The 19,203-nt window shown below is 40.0% G+C and overlaps 2 protein-coding genes across 6 annotated transcripts in view; one reads left to right on the top strand and one right to left on the bottom strand.

The window, feature by feature from the left end:
• Positions 1-3,182, top strand: part of dpp6b (dipeptidyl-peptidase 6b) — a 33,820-nt gene extending 30,638 nt beyond the window's left edge. For both annotated transcript variants that reach the window (XM_042769821.1, XM_042769828.1), the window contains exons 23-25: positions 87-159; positions 260-333; positions 1,639-3,182. In XM_042769821.1, coding sequence (XP_042625755.1) covers positions 87-159; positions 260-333; positions 1,639-1,788 — 297 coding nt within the window. In that variant the 3' untranslated portion in view covers positions 1,789-3,182. The remainder of the gene's footprint in view (positions 1-86; positions 160-259; positions 334-1,638) is intronic.
• A 196-nt stretch (positions 3,183-3,378) lies between these two features.
• The window catches only part of LOC109099015 (rho GTPase-activating protein 21-like), a 66,733-nt gene continuing 50,908 nt past the window's right edge, over positions 3,379-19,203 (bottom strand). For all 4 annotated transcript variants that reach the window (XM_042769785.1, XM_042769793.1, XM_042769808.1 and 1 more), the window contains 14 exons: positions 18,516-18,638; positions 18,085-18,384; positions 17,015-17,076; positions 14,796-14,899; positions 14,565-14,707; positions 11,375-11,533; positions 11,204-11,282; positions 10,718-10,791; positions 10,486-10,575; positions 10,072-10,197; positions 9,951-9,992; positions 9,030-9,135; positions 6,551-6,582; positions 3,379-6,431 (listed from right to left, as the gene is read on the bottom strand). In XM_042769785.1, coding sequence (XP_042625719.1) covers positions 4,905-6,431; positions 6,551-6,582; positions 9,030-9,135; positions 9,951-9,992; positions 10,072-10,197; positions 10,486-10,575; positions 10,718-10,791; positions 11,204-11,282; positions 11,375-11,533; positions 14,565-14,707; positions 14,796-14,899; positions 17,015-17,076; positions 18,085-18,384; positions 18,516-18,638 — 2,967 coding nt within the window. In that variant the 3' untranslated portion in view covers positions 3,379-4,904. The remainder of the gene's footprint in view (positions 6,432-6,550; positions 6,583-9,029; positions 9,136-9,950; positions 9,993-10,071; positions 10,198-10,485; positions 10,576-10,717; positions 10,792-11,203; positions 11,283-11,374; positions 11,534-14,564; positions 14,708-14,795; positions 14,900-17,014; positions 17,077-18,084; positions 18,385-18,515; positions 18,639-19,203) is intronic.

Here is a 19,203-nt window from a genome sequence, read left to right as displayed (position 1 = left end):
AATCTTGATTACATTACTGACTACAATTTGTTAGTAATCTCCCCAGCACTCTCTCTTACATATGGGTTTGGCTTGTATTTCTTCAGATGGCACGCTTAACAGACAACATGGAGCAACTGAGGGACAAAAAACTCATGATAATTCACCCGACGGCGGACGGTAACCCTTGATTTAAACAAAGCTTCTTCATTTCTTAAACACATGCTTTTCTTTCATTTGTTTAACTGACACGGTGTAACATTTCTTTCTGTTCACACAGAGAAAGTCCATTTCCAGCACACGGCCAAATTTATCACCCATCTGATAAATGAGAAAGCTAATTATACATTACAGGTAAGAGCTGATCAGCTGCTATTTAAGCTCTCAGCTGTTGACTCTCACGTTTCTGCATTATGTAACACCCTTAGCAACCACATAGCAACATGCTAAAACACCCTTAACAAACAAATAGCAACATACAAAAAACACTTAAACATCCTAGCAACATGCATAACTATCAGACATCCTTAACAACCACATAGCAAAATGCTAAAAGCACTCAGACACCCTAGCAACATGCAAAACACTCAGACATCCTTAACAACCACATAGCAACATGCTAAAAGACCCTTAACAAACAAATAGCAACATACAAAAAACACTTAAACATCCTAGCAACATGCATAACTATCAGACATCCTTAACAACCATATAGCAACATGTTAAAACACTCACACACCCTAGCAACCACATAGCAACATGTTAAAACACTCAGACACCCTTAGCAACCACATAGTCTCAGCCTCAGACGTCACGCCCAGGGACCGGTAGGCTAAACATCTGATGCATATGGGACACAAAAGTGGAAACACTTCAGGAGTTTCGAAGTAGTCATCGGATTGGTTGAATTCTACAGTATTCTACAGCTGTTATTGTGGTGACATTTCTACGCCTCGAAACGTGCCGCTGAATGAAACGAACTGTGATTGGTTGTTTGACATATCAGACGGCCTCATGGGCGGGCCTTGGCCAATGAAAGCTGCCATGAATTCCAGACCTTCAGTCTGAAGTGTGAAGGTCTGGCTACGCGAGACTAGCAACCACATAGCAACATGACAAAACACTCAGACACCAAACAAACAACAAAACAACAAAAAAAAAAAAACAACACACCAAAACAACAAAAACACTCAAGACACCCTTAGCAACATGCAAAAAAACACTCAGACATCCTTAACAACCACATAGCAACATGCTAAAAGCATACAGACACCACAACATAATGCAAACACCCTTAATTACTACATAGGGACATGCTAAAAACACTCAGACACCATTAGCGACATGCAAAACATTCAGACATCCTTAACAACCACATAGCAACATGCTAAAACACTAAGAGACACTAACAACCACACAGCCAAATGCCAAAAAAAAACACTCCAAATAAGTAATGAACTCAACTGTTACGTTGTTGCATATGACAGATTTCGGAATAAAACAGGATATTCTCTCGCTCTCTACACACACACACACACACACACACACACACACACACACATATATATATATATATATATATATATATATATATACACACACACATTCAGAAATCAGTCACATTAGTGAAGTAAAATGATTGAGTGTTTTGTTTGTCAGATCTACCCAGATGAAGGCCACATCCTTCACTCGAGAGACTCGCAGCTACATCTGAGTCAGTCGCTGGTCAACTACTTTGTGGAGTGTTTCAGACCCCCAGAGATACCGACTGAAGATAAAGTGGAGCAGGACAACGAGGATGATGGTTAAAGTTCTACTCAGATCCAGCACAAGCCAGCTTACAGCCCAATATGCAAACTCCTCTCCATCCCCCTCCTCCATCCCCATGGCAGTTCCGATGGCTTCTCCTGAGCCTCTGCATAAACCACGCCCTTCAACTCTGATTGGCTCACTGCCTTCAGGAAAGAATCTGAATGACTTGGTGATACAAGAACCTGCGGAGGTACATCATGAACCATTTCATACTCACAGCACCACACAAGCAGTGTGAGAAAACCGGCTGGACATGCGTGATTCGATCAAAACTCTTTTGCTTGTGTTCTGTAATTCATGCATTGCTGACAGAAAGCTTTAAGAGACGACAGCACAATATACAGAAGAATGATTGGGCGGAATTAAAAGCTGCAAATTTACTCAATAGCATTATTTTCCCTGCTGTGTAACGTTCTGATGATTTCAAACCAGTTTAGGCCTTTATTTGGGTATAAATGTCCTTGTGAACCCATTTATTTCTGTCGTCAGTGTCACCGTTATCAGGCCTATTCATGCTAAATGAATTTGCGCTAAATATTTATAAAACCATTTCACATGTCAGTTGAATGTGGTAATTTACACACAAAAAAAATTGGAGCTGAACAAATGTGCATAAACCATTTACAAACAAATTTATACAGGAATTTGTTCTGCTCATTTCATGAGGCTATTTGTTCCTTCAGATGTGCTACTGTAAAACAGTTGTTGTTACTATCCACATCAACATTCGCTTGAGGGCACAATGACATATTGTTCATTTGTGAAGTGGCCCATTCCGAAAAATACATTCTTGATTTTTTTTTTTATTGAGCGCAGCTGCAAATGTCTATGGATATTCATTTAGTCACTGTGCCTTATTGGAGTAAACCTGCTTAAGACAGGCAGTCCATGAGGTAGGACGAATAATTTATGGACAAATTAGAAAAAATAAAATAATAAAGTTTAGAAATAAAGTTTTATGTTATGAAAGAAAACCATGCCACAATCCTGCCAAGAACATTTTCTTTACAGTCCTGTGTACTAGTTGAGTTGTAAAGTAATCCAGTAGATTAACTGTGAATACAGAATACATAGGACTAGTGTCTTTGGGCAGGCCTGTGTTTTATGGGTTTTGTTTTTCTCATATGTGGTTACAAATGTCTTTGAAGAACGTTTTGCATAGAATATATTTTCTTGCTATATAATTTGGCATGGAAGCAAGATGGTTTCTTTTGATTTAATGTATCTATTTACATGTTGTTACTTTTAACAGCTTGAATGTTCCTATGTGGTTCCACTGAATTTTATTGTACGTGAAAACCTGTCTTGTAAGCAGATGCACTGACGTGTAAATTACAACTGTTCTGGTCCCTACTTGTGTGTATCCTGTACATAAAGCATTTTGAAAGCTATTTTGTTTGTTTATTCACTTAAAAGCAAGATACTGCAAGGTTCTATATGGCTGCATTTTCGCTGTTCACATTTATTGGATAAAGTTTCAGTGTTTTGTTCTTAGCCATAACAATTATGCAGATCACAACTAAGTCTGCCCCCTTGTGGTGTATCTGAAATTTATGAGGAAATCAAATAACTCAACTTGACTAGTTATTTATCAGACAAAAAAGGGTTTATTTTCCAGTGTTTTACAATGTGCGTCCACCATATGAGCAGACCCAGCATGATACAAACAGTTAGGGAAGTATTGTTCACACACAGGGAGACCGAAGACCCCAGAGATGATAAGCATGTTCGCGTTCACTCTCCCAGGTCCCTTAACCTCACCTCTGTATCGTACAATACTTACAAAAAGAAATTGATGCAATGAAAATGACCGCAGGAAGAGGAGCAGCTAAAACATGTAATAGATATGTACAATTAAGTTACTTACTTTACAGGAATATTTAAAATTCAAGTCTGGTTAAAATACCAAATGCAAAACTTAAAACAATAATGCATTAAAATAGTGTTAAGACCCAGGAGGAATGCTGTAGGAATGGAAGCATCTCATTTTTCCATGAATGAAGTGTGGCTGAGTTTAAATTATATATATATATATATATAAATATATATATATATATATATATATATATATATATATATATATATATATTTATATATATATATATATATAAATTATAAAATAAAATACATCACTTTTAAACTTTTTTTTAATGTATCTGAGATGTGGCACCTTCAACAACCCAAGATCAGTATTCAATGAGGCACTTTCATGATCCAAAGACACCTGATTTGTTCTTTAACAATCCATTATTTTCCCAGCTTTATGCCAGAGACAGTAATCATGTCTCAGTAGTCGTTACAAACAGTAACATGTACACTGCAAACTGCATCAGTAAAACTGAGTTCCTTTTTGTCTTCCGTTATTTAAAAAATGTGCCGAGTGTCTGCCATGCACTGCATTTAAAAAAGAAAACGAAACAGACACTGTTCCAAAGCACAGCACACAAAGCAGTCCAAACACAGGCAGAATAAACAATAAAAGCACAAAAAGGGGAAATATATACACTTCATAAATGAAAATGGCAGTTTGTTTAGTATTACAACAAGCAGGTACATTCTTGTTTTGGTTACTGAAGGATCTATCGCAACACGAGGGGCTCTTTACACTTCCAGTAAAATAAATCTTTTATCAAGGCTCAAGACACTCTAGTCTTCTCAACATACTACAATTCCAGACTACCTGCTCAGCCTATTTCTCGGTTACTTGCCTTTATCTTCCAAGCCATTAGAGTACAACTGCTGAATTGTGTGACGTCTCGAATCTAAAATCTATATTCACTGCAATTCGAGCTCTCCCAGTTTTCCAGCAATACTGCACTTCAGCCAACAGTGAGAGGGCCTCTGTTCACTGTACAACATTGGATCAGAACATAATTTCATTTCATTCACAGAAGGAAATATCACAGGATGTTTTAAAAACATTTCTTGCAACTCTCTGAGAACGCTGGATAGCAATTTCATACACTCTTTCTTACGATCTCACATCACGTACACATTCTCGCTCATGATATCGACTCGTTGATGCCAACATGGCTTACAAGCATCACTCGAGTACCTTAAAACATGTCAATACTCAGACACTCAAATACACGAGTGTTCACTCACACACACTTTCACAGGTACTGAGAGAAACGGGAACGGACCACTTGAGCACCAGAGAGTTTGTGAGGGTGTGCATCTGCTGCCAGGCTTAGGCTCTTGCTCTGAGCGGCCGCTACATCTCCATTAAGGAGCTGACCCAAGTGGGAGTGCGAGGACCCTGGGAATAACAGGTCCCGTGATTGGGAGGAGTGCAGGTCCAGTAAGTCCAGACTAACTTCAGGGTTGCTGGCGCGGTGTCGCTCTCGAGCGATCCAGTCTCTGATGGAGAAGTCCTGCGAACTGCATTTGGGCTTTAAGCGATCCATAGCTGAGAGCTCACTGCCCTCGACTCTTTGCCAGTCCCCAATTACCGACAACTCAGCAAAGTCCCGCTGACCACCCATGGTGTGCCTGCGGCGGATATTACTTTTCCGCTTACTTCGAGTCTCGGGTGACCTGGTGCGCTGGGAACCCACCCCAAACATGTCATCTGCTGAAGTCCTCAGTCGACACTTTAACCGGTCTGTGATTTTGATTCGCCACATGGGTTCGGCTCGCTCTGATTCGCTGCGAGAGGAAGAGCTCAGACTGCCGGAGGAGCGGCCTTTGACTGCCTCTAACACTCGCGAGAGTCGACTGGACTCCTTGTCGCTGCGGTTCCCGTCTGCTGAAGACTCGCTGTCTGTCTTCTGCCGACTCCCTCTCTTGCGTGCCAGGGTGTCATACGCGATCATTCGATGGGAGGGGATTAGGTTGGGTGTGACGCTGCCCTCCAGCTGTTTGCTATCTTCAGTTGGCCCACTATCTCGGCCACCGGCAAAGACTGATAAATCGCTCTCACTGTCAGTCTCCATGGGACGCCCTTCACTAATGAGCTCGCTTCTTTCATCGTCAGCATCATCCCCACGGCTTTCGGCGACAGATTGCACCTCCGGACTGAAGGCGATGGACTCCACCCCTGTGTGGAAGGTCATGGAGGAGGTGGTGGAGTAATCTGACGTGATAGAGCAGACCTCTGCTCCTGGGCCCATTCCTGTATTCTCCATCCAGTGGCCTGGTGTCTTCCCGTGCCTCATCCTGGGTACTGAGGCCTGCGAACTGGCACTGTTAAGCGTGCCAAGATCCGAGACACATCCGTCGTCGTAGTTGGAGGGAGGATCAGACAGGGAACTTTGACGAGTCTTGTGATAACTAGGTTTGGGCGATGCATTGATCTTAGGTGAAGAACAAGTCTCCTGGGGCAGGTGTTCTGAAATGAGCTGCTTATTTTCAGAGGTTAGGTCAAGGCTGTCTCCTGGGCTCTGCTCATCATCCTCTGTCCTTTCTATTTGGTCATCAAGTCCAACTTCACTCTCAGCATCCTCAGTTTGGTCATCAGCAGGCCAATTTGGATCATTTTGCACTGGAAGATCCTTCTTAGAGAAACTAGCATCCAGATCGTCATCAGAGCTGCTCGGCTGAGGCTTGTCCTTAGGCTTTTTGCGTTTGCGGCTAGCAAAGATGGAAGTACGCAGCAGCTCTCTACTATATTGGTCCTTACCAGATCCCCAGGAACCCTGCTACAGGACCAAGCACATAAAGACAAGTGTAAGTTTACAATGCAATTTGATCAATCTCAGGGAACTGTCTCCTTTTGTATATACTGATTTTGTAATTATCTCATTAAAAAAGTACTCACCTTTGATTTAGCAGAGTCACTGGTGGTTGAATCTAGTGGAACAAGGATAGAAAAAGGTAAGCAAGATATTTTAAGTGGAATACAACAGGGACAAAGAGCCGGAGACAAGGGGAGACTGGAATATAAATATCCTTCACCACGACAGCAGTGGAACAGCACATACAGTGGAGTTATGTAGAGATCTGAGAGATGAAGACGACACACTTAAGCCATGTCACAGAGAGAAATGGAGGAAAGAGAAATGAGTGATGACAAGAACCCGGCAGTGTGCAGTAAGACAGGAGGCAGCTCATGCACACATTCACATAGACAGTTAAACCGCCAATCACTGACAAACACACACACACACACAGAGCCAGAAGAACATGTCTACAGGCATTCTTTCCCAACTCGGAGACATCACCAAGGCAGGGATGGACATCCTTACTTTGTATTAAGGGATGAGAGTTGTAGCGAATCTGGTCGGAAACTGAATGCTGCTGCTATTTTTAGCGATGGCTGAGTGTGCTTTATTTTTTACTTTTGTAAACCTACCTTAGTTGGTTAAATTGTGTCATGGGATCCATATGCTTAATACGCATACATATTAAGCCACTTATTTGCACAATTTTTTTTGATTTTGTTTAGGATGTTTAGTTTTTTTCACCTGCTTCGTAATTTTGTATTTCATGCTTTTTCTAGTATTTTAATGCAATAAGTGGCTAGAGAATTCAAAGTGCACAACAACTATTAGGTCAAATAATTGTGATCATTCAACTGTGTATTAATTACAACAAGTTTATATACAGGACATTTGAAATATAGGATAATAAGGTGTGTTTTTATAAAATAGTTCATGTTTTTTACTGTGCTTTTTGTGCACTATGCGACCTGCACAGTCTGCACTTCCACTGGTTGCCACTACATCACGTCTCTGATCACTTTCATGATGTTATGTCGCAGAAAATCGCCGTTTACAGGTAACATCACACACTTGAAGAACCATGTTTGTGTTGAACCGTATCAGCTTGTCGGTGCAGAACATGGAGATGCAGAATGAATTAAAGCACTGAGAGACTATGACAAGGGACAACAAGGGTCAGATATGACAGGAGGGCAGAAAGGGGCTAAAGGGGCCAAAGCTACGAGAAGGAAGCGAGTCCTTACGATGGGCTACTTCACCACTCAAAAGCCCCTTTGCTCACTCTCCATCAAGAGATATTAATGCTTTTAAATGGTATGAGATTTGTCGGGAGCTTTATGATTTAAGCCGGCTCAGCCCCTCACCACACCCCTTCAGACATCATCAATGACAGTTACTGTACGCCACAAGACTGGAGGAAATCCTGAAGACCATACCATGCTAGAACTCCTTGCGGTCAGCTTCAGAGACAACGAGAGACAGCAAAGAGGCTTTTCAGACACATTACACCATCACAGCTCTGTATCCTCTCTGTTAATAATAGTCTTATAAGATATGAAACGTGCAACACGACGATGACAAATATCAACTTCTCTGACACTCTTTTTTTGTTTCTTTTGTTTTCTGCTGGGTTTGTCCCGGATTCGCTTTCAATTTATAAGAATCGGGGATTTCTGCAGACTAGGCAGCTACACTGGGGACAACACTCCTCCTTCTTCCTACAGTCCCAGCTGTCCATCACAGACATTACAGAGTCCATCAGTGACATCACCGAGTGATAGACGCCGCCCACTTGGCCTGTGTCAAGATTGGGTAATGTGTGAGCAGTGCTGGACAGGGACAAGGGAGAAGAAAAACACTACAGACAAGATGGGTCAGACTGGTAATCCTTTGGTGGTTTATCATTGATTTTTCCATTTCTTTTGGGAAAGAACACGCCGGGTTAGCACAAGAGAAGGTTAAGGAGGGAAAAGAACTGAAAGAAAAGGAGGAGTGGAGTCATAACGGAGACTAAAGCATTAGGGGAGGGATGACAATGAGTGAGGTTCAAACCAATACAAACCAAAGCAAAAGGAGAAATCTGGAGAAATCATAGCATTGAAATAAAGACAAGTCTAAAACAATGGCGGAAGGTAAAGAAACAATTCAATGAAAAAAGGTTGATTCATAAGCTTCACATACATAGGAACTATTTTATCCAATTTTTTTTCAGATAGCTCATTAAATACGTTTGACCAAGGCAAAATTGCTAAAATAGTTCACCTTTACATTTGCACCAAGACATTTCTGGCAAGCTTGCTTTTGTTTTGCTCTAGATTCAAGGTTTTTATTTTTATTCGTCACATACACGATTATATAGAGCATATATAACCAGCAGTGAAATGTGAGTAAACATTGACAGATCTAATGGAAAGCATGAGCATCTGCTTATCATCTGAAATACACTAAGAGAGTGTGAACATACACACACAGTAACATCTGAACACACTGAACGTCTCACTTTGTTTTTATGTAATATAAATTTTCCTAAACTCATATCCCTAGGCTGGAACATTTGGACTCTGAACGCAAGATTACCTGAGACGTCTCCCGGTGACGGAGCGGTGCGGCCGATGTTGGTCAGCAGATGGTCAATGTTGGGCACAGGCTGAGACTGAACTGTGCTCTCTTGCTCCACGGTGGTCTGACATAAACAATGAGAGAGGTGAAATTCATATGTCATTAACGTGAGCAATAGCGAACTTTCAATGCCATTTTGAGCAGTGTGTGTTTGAGCTTTTCCAAAAAACAAAAACTAATGTTGTCTTTTTCTTTTTAAAACACTTTAAAACACTTTCTTTGTGAGCAGTGGCAAAACATGCAAATGCTTGGGGCCTTGGTGGGTCTATCATGTCCATAAAGTGATTGAATAAATCCATGTGCTCTTATTTTCCAGCAAATCAGGACTTAGAATAAATTTTGAATTTATTACTGAAAGTGAAGAGCAGAAATACAGTGGAAGAGGTTAGTTTATTAGTTCTTTGTTGATTTTGTATTCAGCTTTTTAAAAGATAATGCAAGTCACGGATCAGTATCCACAGCCTTTTAAAAACAGAGCATGGTGAGCACTGTATGCTATGAGTGTGTGACCTGTGCACTGTACACTAAGCTGCATGAAGCTATATTCAAGTAAGCATCTAAACTTGCCTCAAACCCTAGTTTCAGAGATACCTGAAATGCAGCTTTTGTTCTGTAAAAATGAAATAATGCATCAGATCCGAACTCTCCTTGGGGTCCAAAAATATAAATCTGCCCCGGTAAGGGAGAAGGAAGTTCCTTGATGTTTTCTGCAACTAAATAGTTCTACAAAAGCGAGGTGGAAATGTGACAGTAGGGAAACTGAGAAAACGAGGATGATTTTCCTGAAGTCTCCAGTTCTCGGAGAGTGATAGCATGGTGATGTTTGTTTAGGGCTCAGAAATCCACTCAGAAAACAATGGCAGGAAACTACAGGCTCACCGTTGGCTCTTCATCTCCATCTTCTGTGAAGAACCAATCATACTGTAGAAGAGCAAAGCAGACAGAAAGTTAAGCAGAAATCAGACATCAGTTCACAGAGATGAAAGGAAAACGCTCTTACTTGCTGAATGAGAGTCTCAACGATCTTGTACTGGTCAGGCATGTGCGTGACCATGTGTGTCATGTTGTCTTCAGAGGTTCTGACGAGAGTTGGGCCAAACACAATGGCCAAGTTACGTGGCTCCATCTAATTAAATACAAAAAGAGCCTCTGTTACTGGCTTTTAACCAAATTTTTTATCTGTAACAGAAATTATTGACATCACACAACAAGTATTTGTGCTTCCAGGTTCTTGACACAAGCTGTGACAGATGAAAGCAACACTGCAGTTTTAATGATATGATTATATTATTTAATGTGTTTTAAACTTTTATGAAAGTGATGATTTACAGTGAAGTAATACCATCTACAAAACCATTATTAAAGTATTTTCCTTCATCATTTCTTGTAACAGGTTGTTGAACACAGCTCATACCTTGTTTTTCTCACAGTTTTCAGAGACAGTTTTGAGATGTGCAGAGAGGAACTTGAGTGTTTCATAATGATGGTCTGGTAACTCATGAATCTGGGCAGAATAAACATAGTAAATATGATTTATACCCTTTATCTGTTGAGGATTTTACTGCTGATTTAAAGGATTTTTATTTCTCCAATCCAGTAAATGTCAGTATTTAGTAAATCAACAGCAGTCTTCAGATAAACCGTACCAGTCTCTTCAGTGTTTTTAACCTCTCCACAGGGTCCTCCATTCGATTGGCGTCAATAAAGTTGGAATATTTATCTAAGATCAGAGCAAAGAAGCATTATTAGAACAGTCCTGAAGTGTATTAATCAGGGTACCCTCGCTAAAAAGAATACTATAACAAAAATACTTCAGCTGAACATACATAAAATCTATCTTTCTATCTATATATATCTATATCTATAGAACCCAACCCCCCCCCCCCCCCCCACTCTACCTAAAACAAATTTTGCATGCTTGGAAAGTATGTCTGGTTTTCTATGTCCATATGAGTTATGACCCATGTTGTCCTCTAGGAGGAGTCCTTCCTCCACATGTCCAGAAAAAAGAGCCGAGATGCAAAATTTTCTTAGATATGAGATGCTCTCTATGAGAGACAGCACACAGTATTCTTCTGTTTTTTTTGTATAAAGCCAGAAGAAACATCTATTCTATGCGATCAGTGTCTTACCATTAGTAAAGAGAGGCTCAGGAAGTTTTCTGAAAAAGGACTTGAGTAAACTGCTGATCACATTGAGGTCTCGCCACTTCTGCTGAACAAAATGAAAGCATAAAGATCAGGTCTGTCTTTATGGTACAAGCTTTCACGTATAATCTCACACAATAAAAAGTGTTGACTCACGTCATCCTGGATATCAATGTCTGTCATGCCTTTAGTGTCTAGTTCCTCCTGCATGCTCGAGATGGCAGCGTTGTTTCCAGGGACTCTATAAATGCCTGTGTACTCCAACCCTCTCTCCTCCACCAACTTACAACACACCTCCACGATCAAAGGAATAAACTATAACACAGTAATTAGTGTTATTTTTAATACCATATGTCATCACAAAACTCCAAAAGGAGGTTATTTTTCACCCCAAATTCAAATTTGCATCAAGAAAATGCAATCTATTTTAGAACTATTCATATTTTCCCATCATGACATGATATTTTTTTTTACTTCTCAGTTCTGTAATAAGAGGGCAACTAATAGTGGATTTTACAGATACCGGTAGTTAGGTTTGACCAAACTGGCCAATACCAATTAATCAACCAATAGTTTTTAAAATACTGTATGAAAACTATGATAAAAAATAAACTGTACTAAAAAAATTCTTTGTAAATGTTTTTTTTTTTTTAATTAGTAGATGTTGAAATTAGCACTAGGCTATCTTTAAATAGCCACACAATTACACACATATGGATATTGTATGTATCCTCTCACACTTTAATTGCTTCTATTCTACTATTCTAGTTATAACAGAACACTTGACGAATATCTTTTCAAAATAACAAATATGGCAGTCGCACAAAAAGTGCAGCGCCACGTCTAGGAGAACTCGCAGGTGTCAGGAGTCACACACACACCAGACGGTCACGTTCAGTTCAAGCAGCGGCCCTAAAACTAGAGGTCGACCGATATGGGTTTTTCAACTGGCCGATGCCAATGCCGATATTTAGAAATCAGGGCAGCCGTTGGCCAATATATGATGCAGATTTTTTTTTTTTTTTTTTCATCTCATAAAAAGTGAGTTTGAGCAAATTATCATTGCAGGGTACAAGATAGTAATAGTAGTAGTAGCCCAATTTAGAGAAATAATACATGGCTGAAAGCCTAAGCACCTTCTCAAAATCGTTTCTCCGGGAACGGCTGTAATCAAATAAGCACTTCTCACAAACGCTACTTTATCAGGCATTACAGGAAGACGAAATGAAAATGACATCAAAGCTTTTCTGAAGACAGCCGGTTCTTTTCAAAGATACATTCATATAAAAACACCCGTTCTTCATTTTAATTCTGAAACGTGAAGCGCTCATTTTATTCAAAAAAAAGTATAAGCCTTTTGGAAAATCTAATTTAAAAAATCTATTCAAGCCGTCACAAATAACTCATGTATAGGAAAACACTGGGACACTGCTGTAAGTCAAATGCCATAGTGATAACAAATATAAAAGATTCCACACATATTACACAGCCTGCTGCTCATGACTGCTCAAGAGTGTGCTGGCCACGAGCGATGACATCGTGGAGGATATTGTCGGACCTACACACACTCCATGAGGAAAGTTAACGTGCACGTTATAACAAAGACTACAGAATACTACAGTCACTCGTATAGTTTTGAATGGGGAAAAATGCAACGCTCATATGGCCGCTCAATCGCTGGAAGCCCCGTCTTCTGAATGAAGGAGCCAATCACTAATCAGTAAAGTTCGGCAGCTGCCATTAGAAGCGTCCCGGTTGCTATAAAAACAGTCAGCTTTCTAAGACGTGCGCATGTGCACTGGCTGATCTAGCCTGAATAATAAGCTTTTTATAATGCTATTTGAGCAAAATTATTATTACTTTGGTTATAATCAGCACAGAAGTTTCGTCTGAATTGAACGTGTTTCTACTTTCACATGCAAATGACTTGTTGCACTTATGAATATGATAACTTTCCAGCATCAGTTCTAGTAGGATAAAACGTAATTCCGAAATGGGCTGTTTTGCCCTGCCATTAGCTGAAGCTGTGTGTGAACAAGCTGCTGCTGCAGAGTGTGAGCTGCTCCGTCTCTCACGCAGCCAGAGGGAGTTACACAACAACGCTTAGCTGCCTGCCGGTGCGCCTGCCTATAAATCAGCCTAATTTACAGCACATTCGGCCGATGCCAAATTAATTAAAAAAATGCCAAAAATGCAGATCAATCGGTTGACCTCTACCTAAAACTATTTTATTTATTTAATTCAACACCCGGGCAAAAGTTCACTTCAAAAATGATCAAAAAGAGGTACAGATGATGTTTGAAGTTTCGCCGTTTAAAAAAACGGAGCAAAACAGAGAGAAAAAAGCGTGATCTACATTATAGCTCTCTATTTATTAGAGCCACAGAAATACAAACATTTCACTTAAAATGCATAAAAGTCTTTATGTACATTAACAACAATTTGAGACAAATATAATGGATTTTAATGGAAAACTCTGTGTATTGTGCTCTGTGACGCGGGCAGAATTTTTTTTCGGCTAAATGAACATAGTTTGCTTTCACTCAACACTGCAACTTCGCTGGCTAACAAATGCATTAATGTGACCAGCTGGATATCAACTAACGCAAACTGATGGAAACAATCGGGACATTAAACATTGGGGGTCAGACTTGCGTGTGTTTTTGGTCACATTGTTTTAACCGCTTTTGAGATGCTCCTAATGTTTTGCGTCTCTCAGCCTTTATAGCAAAAATACTGCTGTCCTTTCTCCACCAATGCAGTATCTAGTCAACAAATTAATTTCTTTATAATGATATGAAAACATGCACTTTAGTATACTGTATACACACCATTTTGTTTGGCTGTTTTAATCGACATCTGAATTGTCTGCTCTGTGCAGCGTGCAGTGTCACGTGTCAAAAAAAAACAGCACGTGCTGGTCAGTGATTACTGCCTCTAGAGGGTGCTCTCGCTCTCATTCTGTATAACCAAAGTGATTCTTCCCCCAGCCGCTCCCAGCAACGGAGGAAACCCAGAAAAAACTATCGACATGGATTTTTGCTGATAGTTCTGACAATCAACTATCGGTGCTGATTAATCAGCAAAACTGATACATCGGTCGACCTCTAACTGTACATGATACTAAAGATTTAAATGTAAAATGGATATATACAGAGGGAATATAATAATGTCACAATGCAAAAATTTGTAAAGGCTTAAGTTTCTTCATTTTATAATATAATTTCATTTTTTTCCATTTGCTCTTGAAGTGAAATGTAACCTTGACATGTTCAAGTGAGTTTCACCCATAATGGTTAAATTTGCGTTATGCAGTATTGCATTTGTAATCTCTTGAATTTCTTACTCTGTTTGTTTGCGCAGGAGGGCAATTATCCAGTCGCACTCCAAATGTGACGCCAGCGGTGGGCCTCTTATCTTGAGGCTTCTTCTTCAGTCCTGGAATTCCTCTCCTCCAAGCGGCTTTATCTCTCGGAGGACTGGAGTCATCTGAGACACATATCGCTAACATTAACATTTCACTGAGATCAAGCACACATGATGGCTTTCAGTGTTATTTCATTATTCTGTGTGCTACCTTTACTCCTCTCCTGTTCACTTCTGGGCGAGTAGAGGCTCTGACTCCTACTGCTGCTGCCCAGCAGAGTTTTGGGTGACGGCTCCGTCTTACTGCTGGATGCACTGTAACAACACACACATATTACTGGACACTGAACTCAAGGCAATCTTAAGCCTGGGACACACCAAGACAATGAACGGCTTTAGTTTTTCTGTGTTTTCCACACCATTGGCTCTAGTAAGATGCTGTCAGCTGCGTTTTGGCCTATTCTGCATGTCGATTTGTTTGATAAAAATTGCAATTGTGATAAAAAAAAACAAAAAAAAATAAACCTTCCAAGTATGCCAAAAATTGTGTGAAAACTTTAAAGGGGTCATATGATGCTGCTAACAAGAACATTATTTTTGTGTTTTTGGTGTAATGAAATGTGTTGATACGGTTTAAGGTTCAAAAAACACACTGTTTTTTTTGTTCAGAAATTTACCGTTTCTCCTCTATGCACCGCCTTCTAAAACGCATCGATTTTTACAAGACTCATCATTCTGAAAAGCGAGGTGTGCTGTGTTTGGCCAGCTATCCAGTGCTTTGTGATTGGCCGAATACCTCAAGAATGTGACGGGAAATGTTATGCCCCTTAACATATTGTGATGCCTTGTCCAGCCGGAGCAACGAGACATAAAACCCATTATAAACGTGATATAAACATGATTTCTAGTCGTGTGCTCTTTTAGAAGGCCAAACAAAGTAGTTTAGCTTTCTCAACGAAACAGCGTCACACACCATGGCCTTGAGTGAGCGGAGGCCGGCTTGAAAACGGCGCGGCCGGTGGATTCTATGAAGGAGCGGCCGGGGGTTGCGGCAACAACATGTGACGACCCCGGCAGATCAGCTCCAGGCATGATGAAGGCCTTTTGGAAGGCCAAACAAAGTAGTTTCTCTTTCACAGTGAAACACACAGCGTCTTTACGACATGGCGGCGGCGGCAACAACAACGATACTACAATGAGAATAAAATCTTGCGTGGCTGACTTAACTTTTATAAATATCATCTCTTTTCATTTGACACTTTAGTCTTTGCAACTTTACAGATCTTCTTTTTTCACCAAGAGCTTGTAACACTCCAAAAAGAAAGGGAAAATTGAAATCGCATCATATGACCCCTTTAATATGACTATAACACTAATATTATTAATACTAATAATATTATTTCAACTAAATAAAAAAATAATATTACTATTGTAATTTCATTGTATTTAAAAAGGTATTTAAAAGTATTAACTTCAAAATATTTACAAAAATAATAAACTTTTTTTACAGTAAAACAGTAAAGCTTTTGTAGTCCTCAATGCTTCTCTTTTATTGACAAGCACTTTTCATTACAACTTTGGGAAGATGGTTGGGGCATGTGGCCTTTCCAATAGGGGTGTAATGGTACACAACATTGTGAGTTTGGTGCATATTTTGGTTTTTAAGTCACGGCTTGGTATGTGTTCAGTACAGCAGAAGGAGAAAAATGTATTTAAAAAAAAAAGTGGTTTAATGAGCAAACCATGGCTCTGTCTGCCAACCGACGGCAAAACACTCATACTGCAGCACTTGAATGTTGCTGCTGTAAATTGAAGAAAAGAGTTGAAGTGTTTCTACTTTTGGATGCAAAATATTTTTGCAAAAAGTATATTTTAGCATCTTATATTTAGGGCAACTTGGATCATGCAGATTTCCCGCTCTGTGTCCTTTTTTTTTAATTAAAATGAATGCGAAGTATCAAAGTATATCAGTTTAAACTCTATTTTTCTATATCTTTTATAACTCATTTGAAAAAGATGCATACTCGTTTCCAAATGCGCGTTATTAATCGACCCAAACACAGATGCCGATACAGAGAATTTAATGTGAAACGAGCCGCTGTGAGACACTAAAAACAACAGATCATTAGCTGCTCGAATGTAAGAGAAGAGTCACACTGAAAATACCTAATGCCTGTATTTATTCATTTAAATCATAGCCTTTGCAATTTGATAATTATGCTAAGCCGTACTGAAATTTTGTTTCTATGTCAAATATCATGTCTAGTAGCAAAGTCAATCAACCATGAGTGCCAGTCGAGTCTCGTGGGTGGCCATGCTTTTTGTTTGGTGTTCAATGTGAGTGACAGCTAAGAGCTTCATTTCAGTGGGGCAGCTCACTAGGATTTGGGACAGGGCCTTGCTATAAAGTCTCTAGGACATGTTCTTTACCTCATGGATATATACTCCTTGAGCTTTCTGTTGATCAAATCAGTACTGGTTACGGCAGCGTTCTGAAAACACAAGATAAAGAATCATTAGCATTGTGGTAACACGCAAACCTCTGAGTACAGTAACATAAATCTGATTGTGAGCGTTAAGGGAAACCAGTTCCTCTGGTAAATACAGGAGACCAATATTAACAAAAAGCCTGCCCATAATCCTCACACCTTCAGTAAACAATGTCACCTCAACACTGATTTCAGCCGATGACAAAGCACTGTAGTGTTAGCAGTAAGCTGGTTTCACACGGCTCCATTTCAGGACAAAGTTATGGAATACTATGATGCTTGTGCAGTCAACTCTGAGGGGGCAGACATGGCTCACAGATTTCACATGATGATAATAACCTACTATGATTTCCTGCTCATATTAGTTCTTTGTGAGGCTGTTCACATGACCTTTTAAATGTGTAACAAGACACTGTTTAGAAAGGAGTCAGGGACTGAGTGGTTAGAATGGCCCTGTTATCCTCTTTTAGTAGATGCTGTAACTACTGCATTATGAAGCAAAAATCAACTTTTTCCATTTATTGGGATTCAAAATTAGTTGTGTTCATATAAGAAAAATGGCAAGGAAATATAGATCAGATTTCTGAAAATATCAGAAATAGTTTAATGTATACAACAGATCAGAGCCTGATTTTTGGAACACCCCTAAAAGCATAAAATGCCTTTGACGTCTTAGCAAATATACGATAGTAAAGACCAGTTGGCCACCACCCAATCCAGCTTTATCCGGTTGTCATTTCCCTGCATTTACTGTAATTAGTCATACGGCAGTTTGGTGTTCCCATTAGCAAGATGGCAATAGTCTTCAACTGTTTATTTATCCAATTCATTTAATCTTAGCAGGCATCTATTGTTGTTGCTGCTCTAGTGGTTTGTTTTTCCACCTCATCTGTTTCTTTTGATTGTGAAACACCAGACTATGTTGTGGACTATGCTGATGATGAAATTTACATCACACCACTGTACAAATACCTTAACAATCGCATTAAAACCCCATCATTGTCCACAAACCTCCTCGTCCAGGTTGCTGTTTTCTTGAATGACTCTTATCCAGGACAGCATGTCTTCTCGGCCCTCTGCCTGAAACAGATACTCGCAGTCTGAAGTCGTTAGCCGCAGGACATTCTTGCGCTTTGTGTCGCTGTAAGAGATGTCAATCAAGCAGGCCTTAATGCTGATTGATTGAGGCTCGTCCTCCAGTTGCAAGTTGACGTGAGCAAGCCCCTCCTTTCTGTCCTTGTAGAGGTAGAGGGAGTGTCCCCGCAGCACTGCGTACATCTGTTTCCACGGCCGCATACCGCCTCCTCCTCGCTGTAAACAGAAGAACACATGTAAAGTACAGTATGATAGTAAAACTATCACTATTCAATTCCACATGCTCTTGAACGAATCTCCCACTATGGGAAATGAGTAGTGAAGGACTGAGAGATCAATCTTCCCACCTTGCCCTTCTCTGTGTTGAGCTGTCGGAAATGCAGCCAACCTTCCTTGGTGGAGTCACTGAAGATCTCAGTGGAGGAGTCTCTTCTAGAGCTGGAGTCATCAGACTTATGGCCATCCAATGCCTGTAAGACCAGAACAAACATGACATTTTGCTGTGTACTCTTGACTAATTGCGCATAATTTAAACTCTGTTCCAAAACCTAAGATGCGTGTGTTTGCTGCCTACATAGGCAGCTCCCTTCTAAGGCGACACTCTAATTGAAATGGAACCTAAAAAGTGAGTGATGAGGAGTGCTGTACATTACATTGACTAGTCACCCAAATGTCACGTGATGTGCCTATGAAGTGCCCAGAATTGTTTGCAGAAACTGTTGCACCATAATTTTTTTTTTCATTGACCACTTTGGATGCATTTTTGTCCAAACACTTCAATAGGACTGCCTTTGGATTTGACTAAAAAAAGGTATCTTGGATTGACCTTAAGGCAAAGCCTTAAAGGTGTCATGATCTAAAAAATAAAATTCACCTTGATCTTTTGACATATAAAAGGTCAGTTTATATAAAACATCCTGTAAGTTTCGGAACTCAAAACCTTCACATTAGTCTAAAAACAGCTTATATTGAAGACAATCTGCCAAAACGACTGGTGGAATGTGGAATGTGCCACTTTATAACGTAATAGTGTGG

This window comes from Cyprinus carpio, chromosome A2, assembly GCF_018340385.1.
Source record: "Cyprinus carpio isolate SPL01 chromosome A2, ASM1834038v1, whole genome shotgun sequence".
Taxonomy (NCBI): domain Eukaryota; kingdom Metazoa; phylum Chordata; class Actinopteri; order Cypriniformes; family Cyprinidae; genus Cyprinus; species Cyprinus carpio.
The sequence above is the reverse complement of the archived record's forward strand: the minus strand, read 5'-3'. Positions and strand labels throughout refer to the sequence as shown.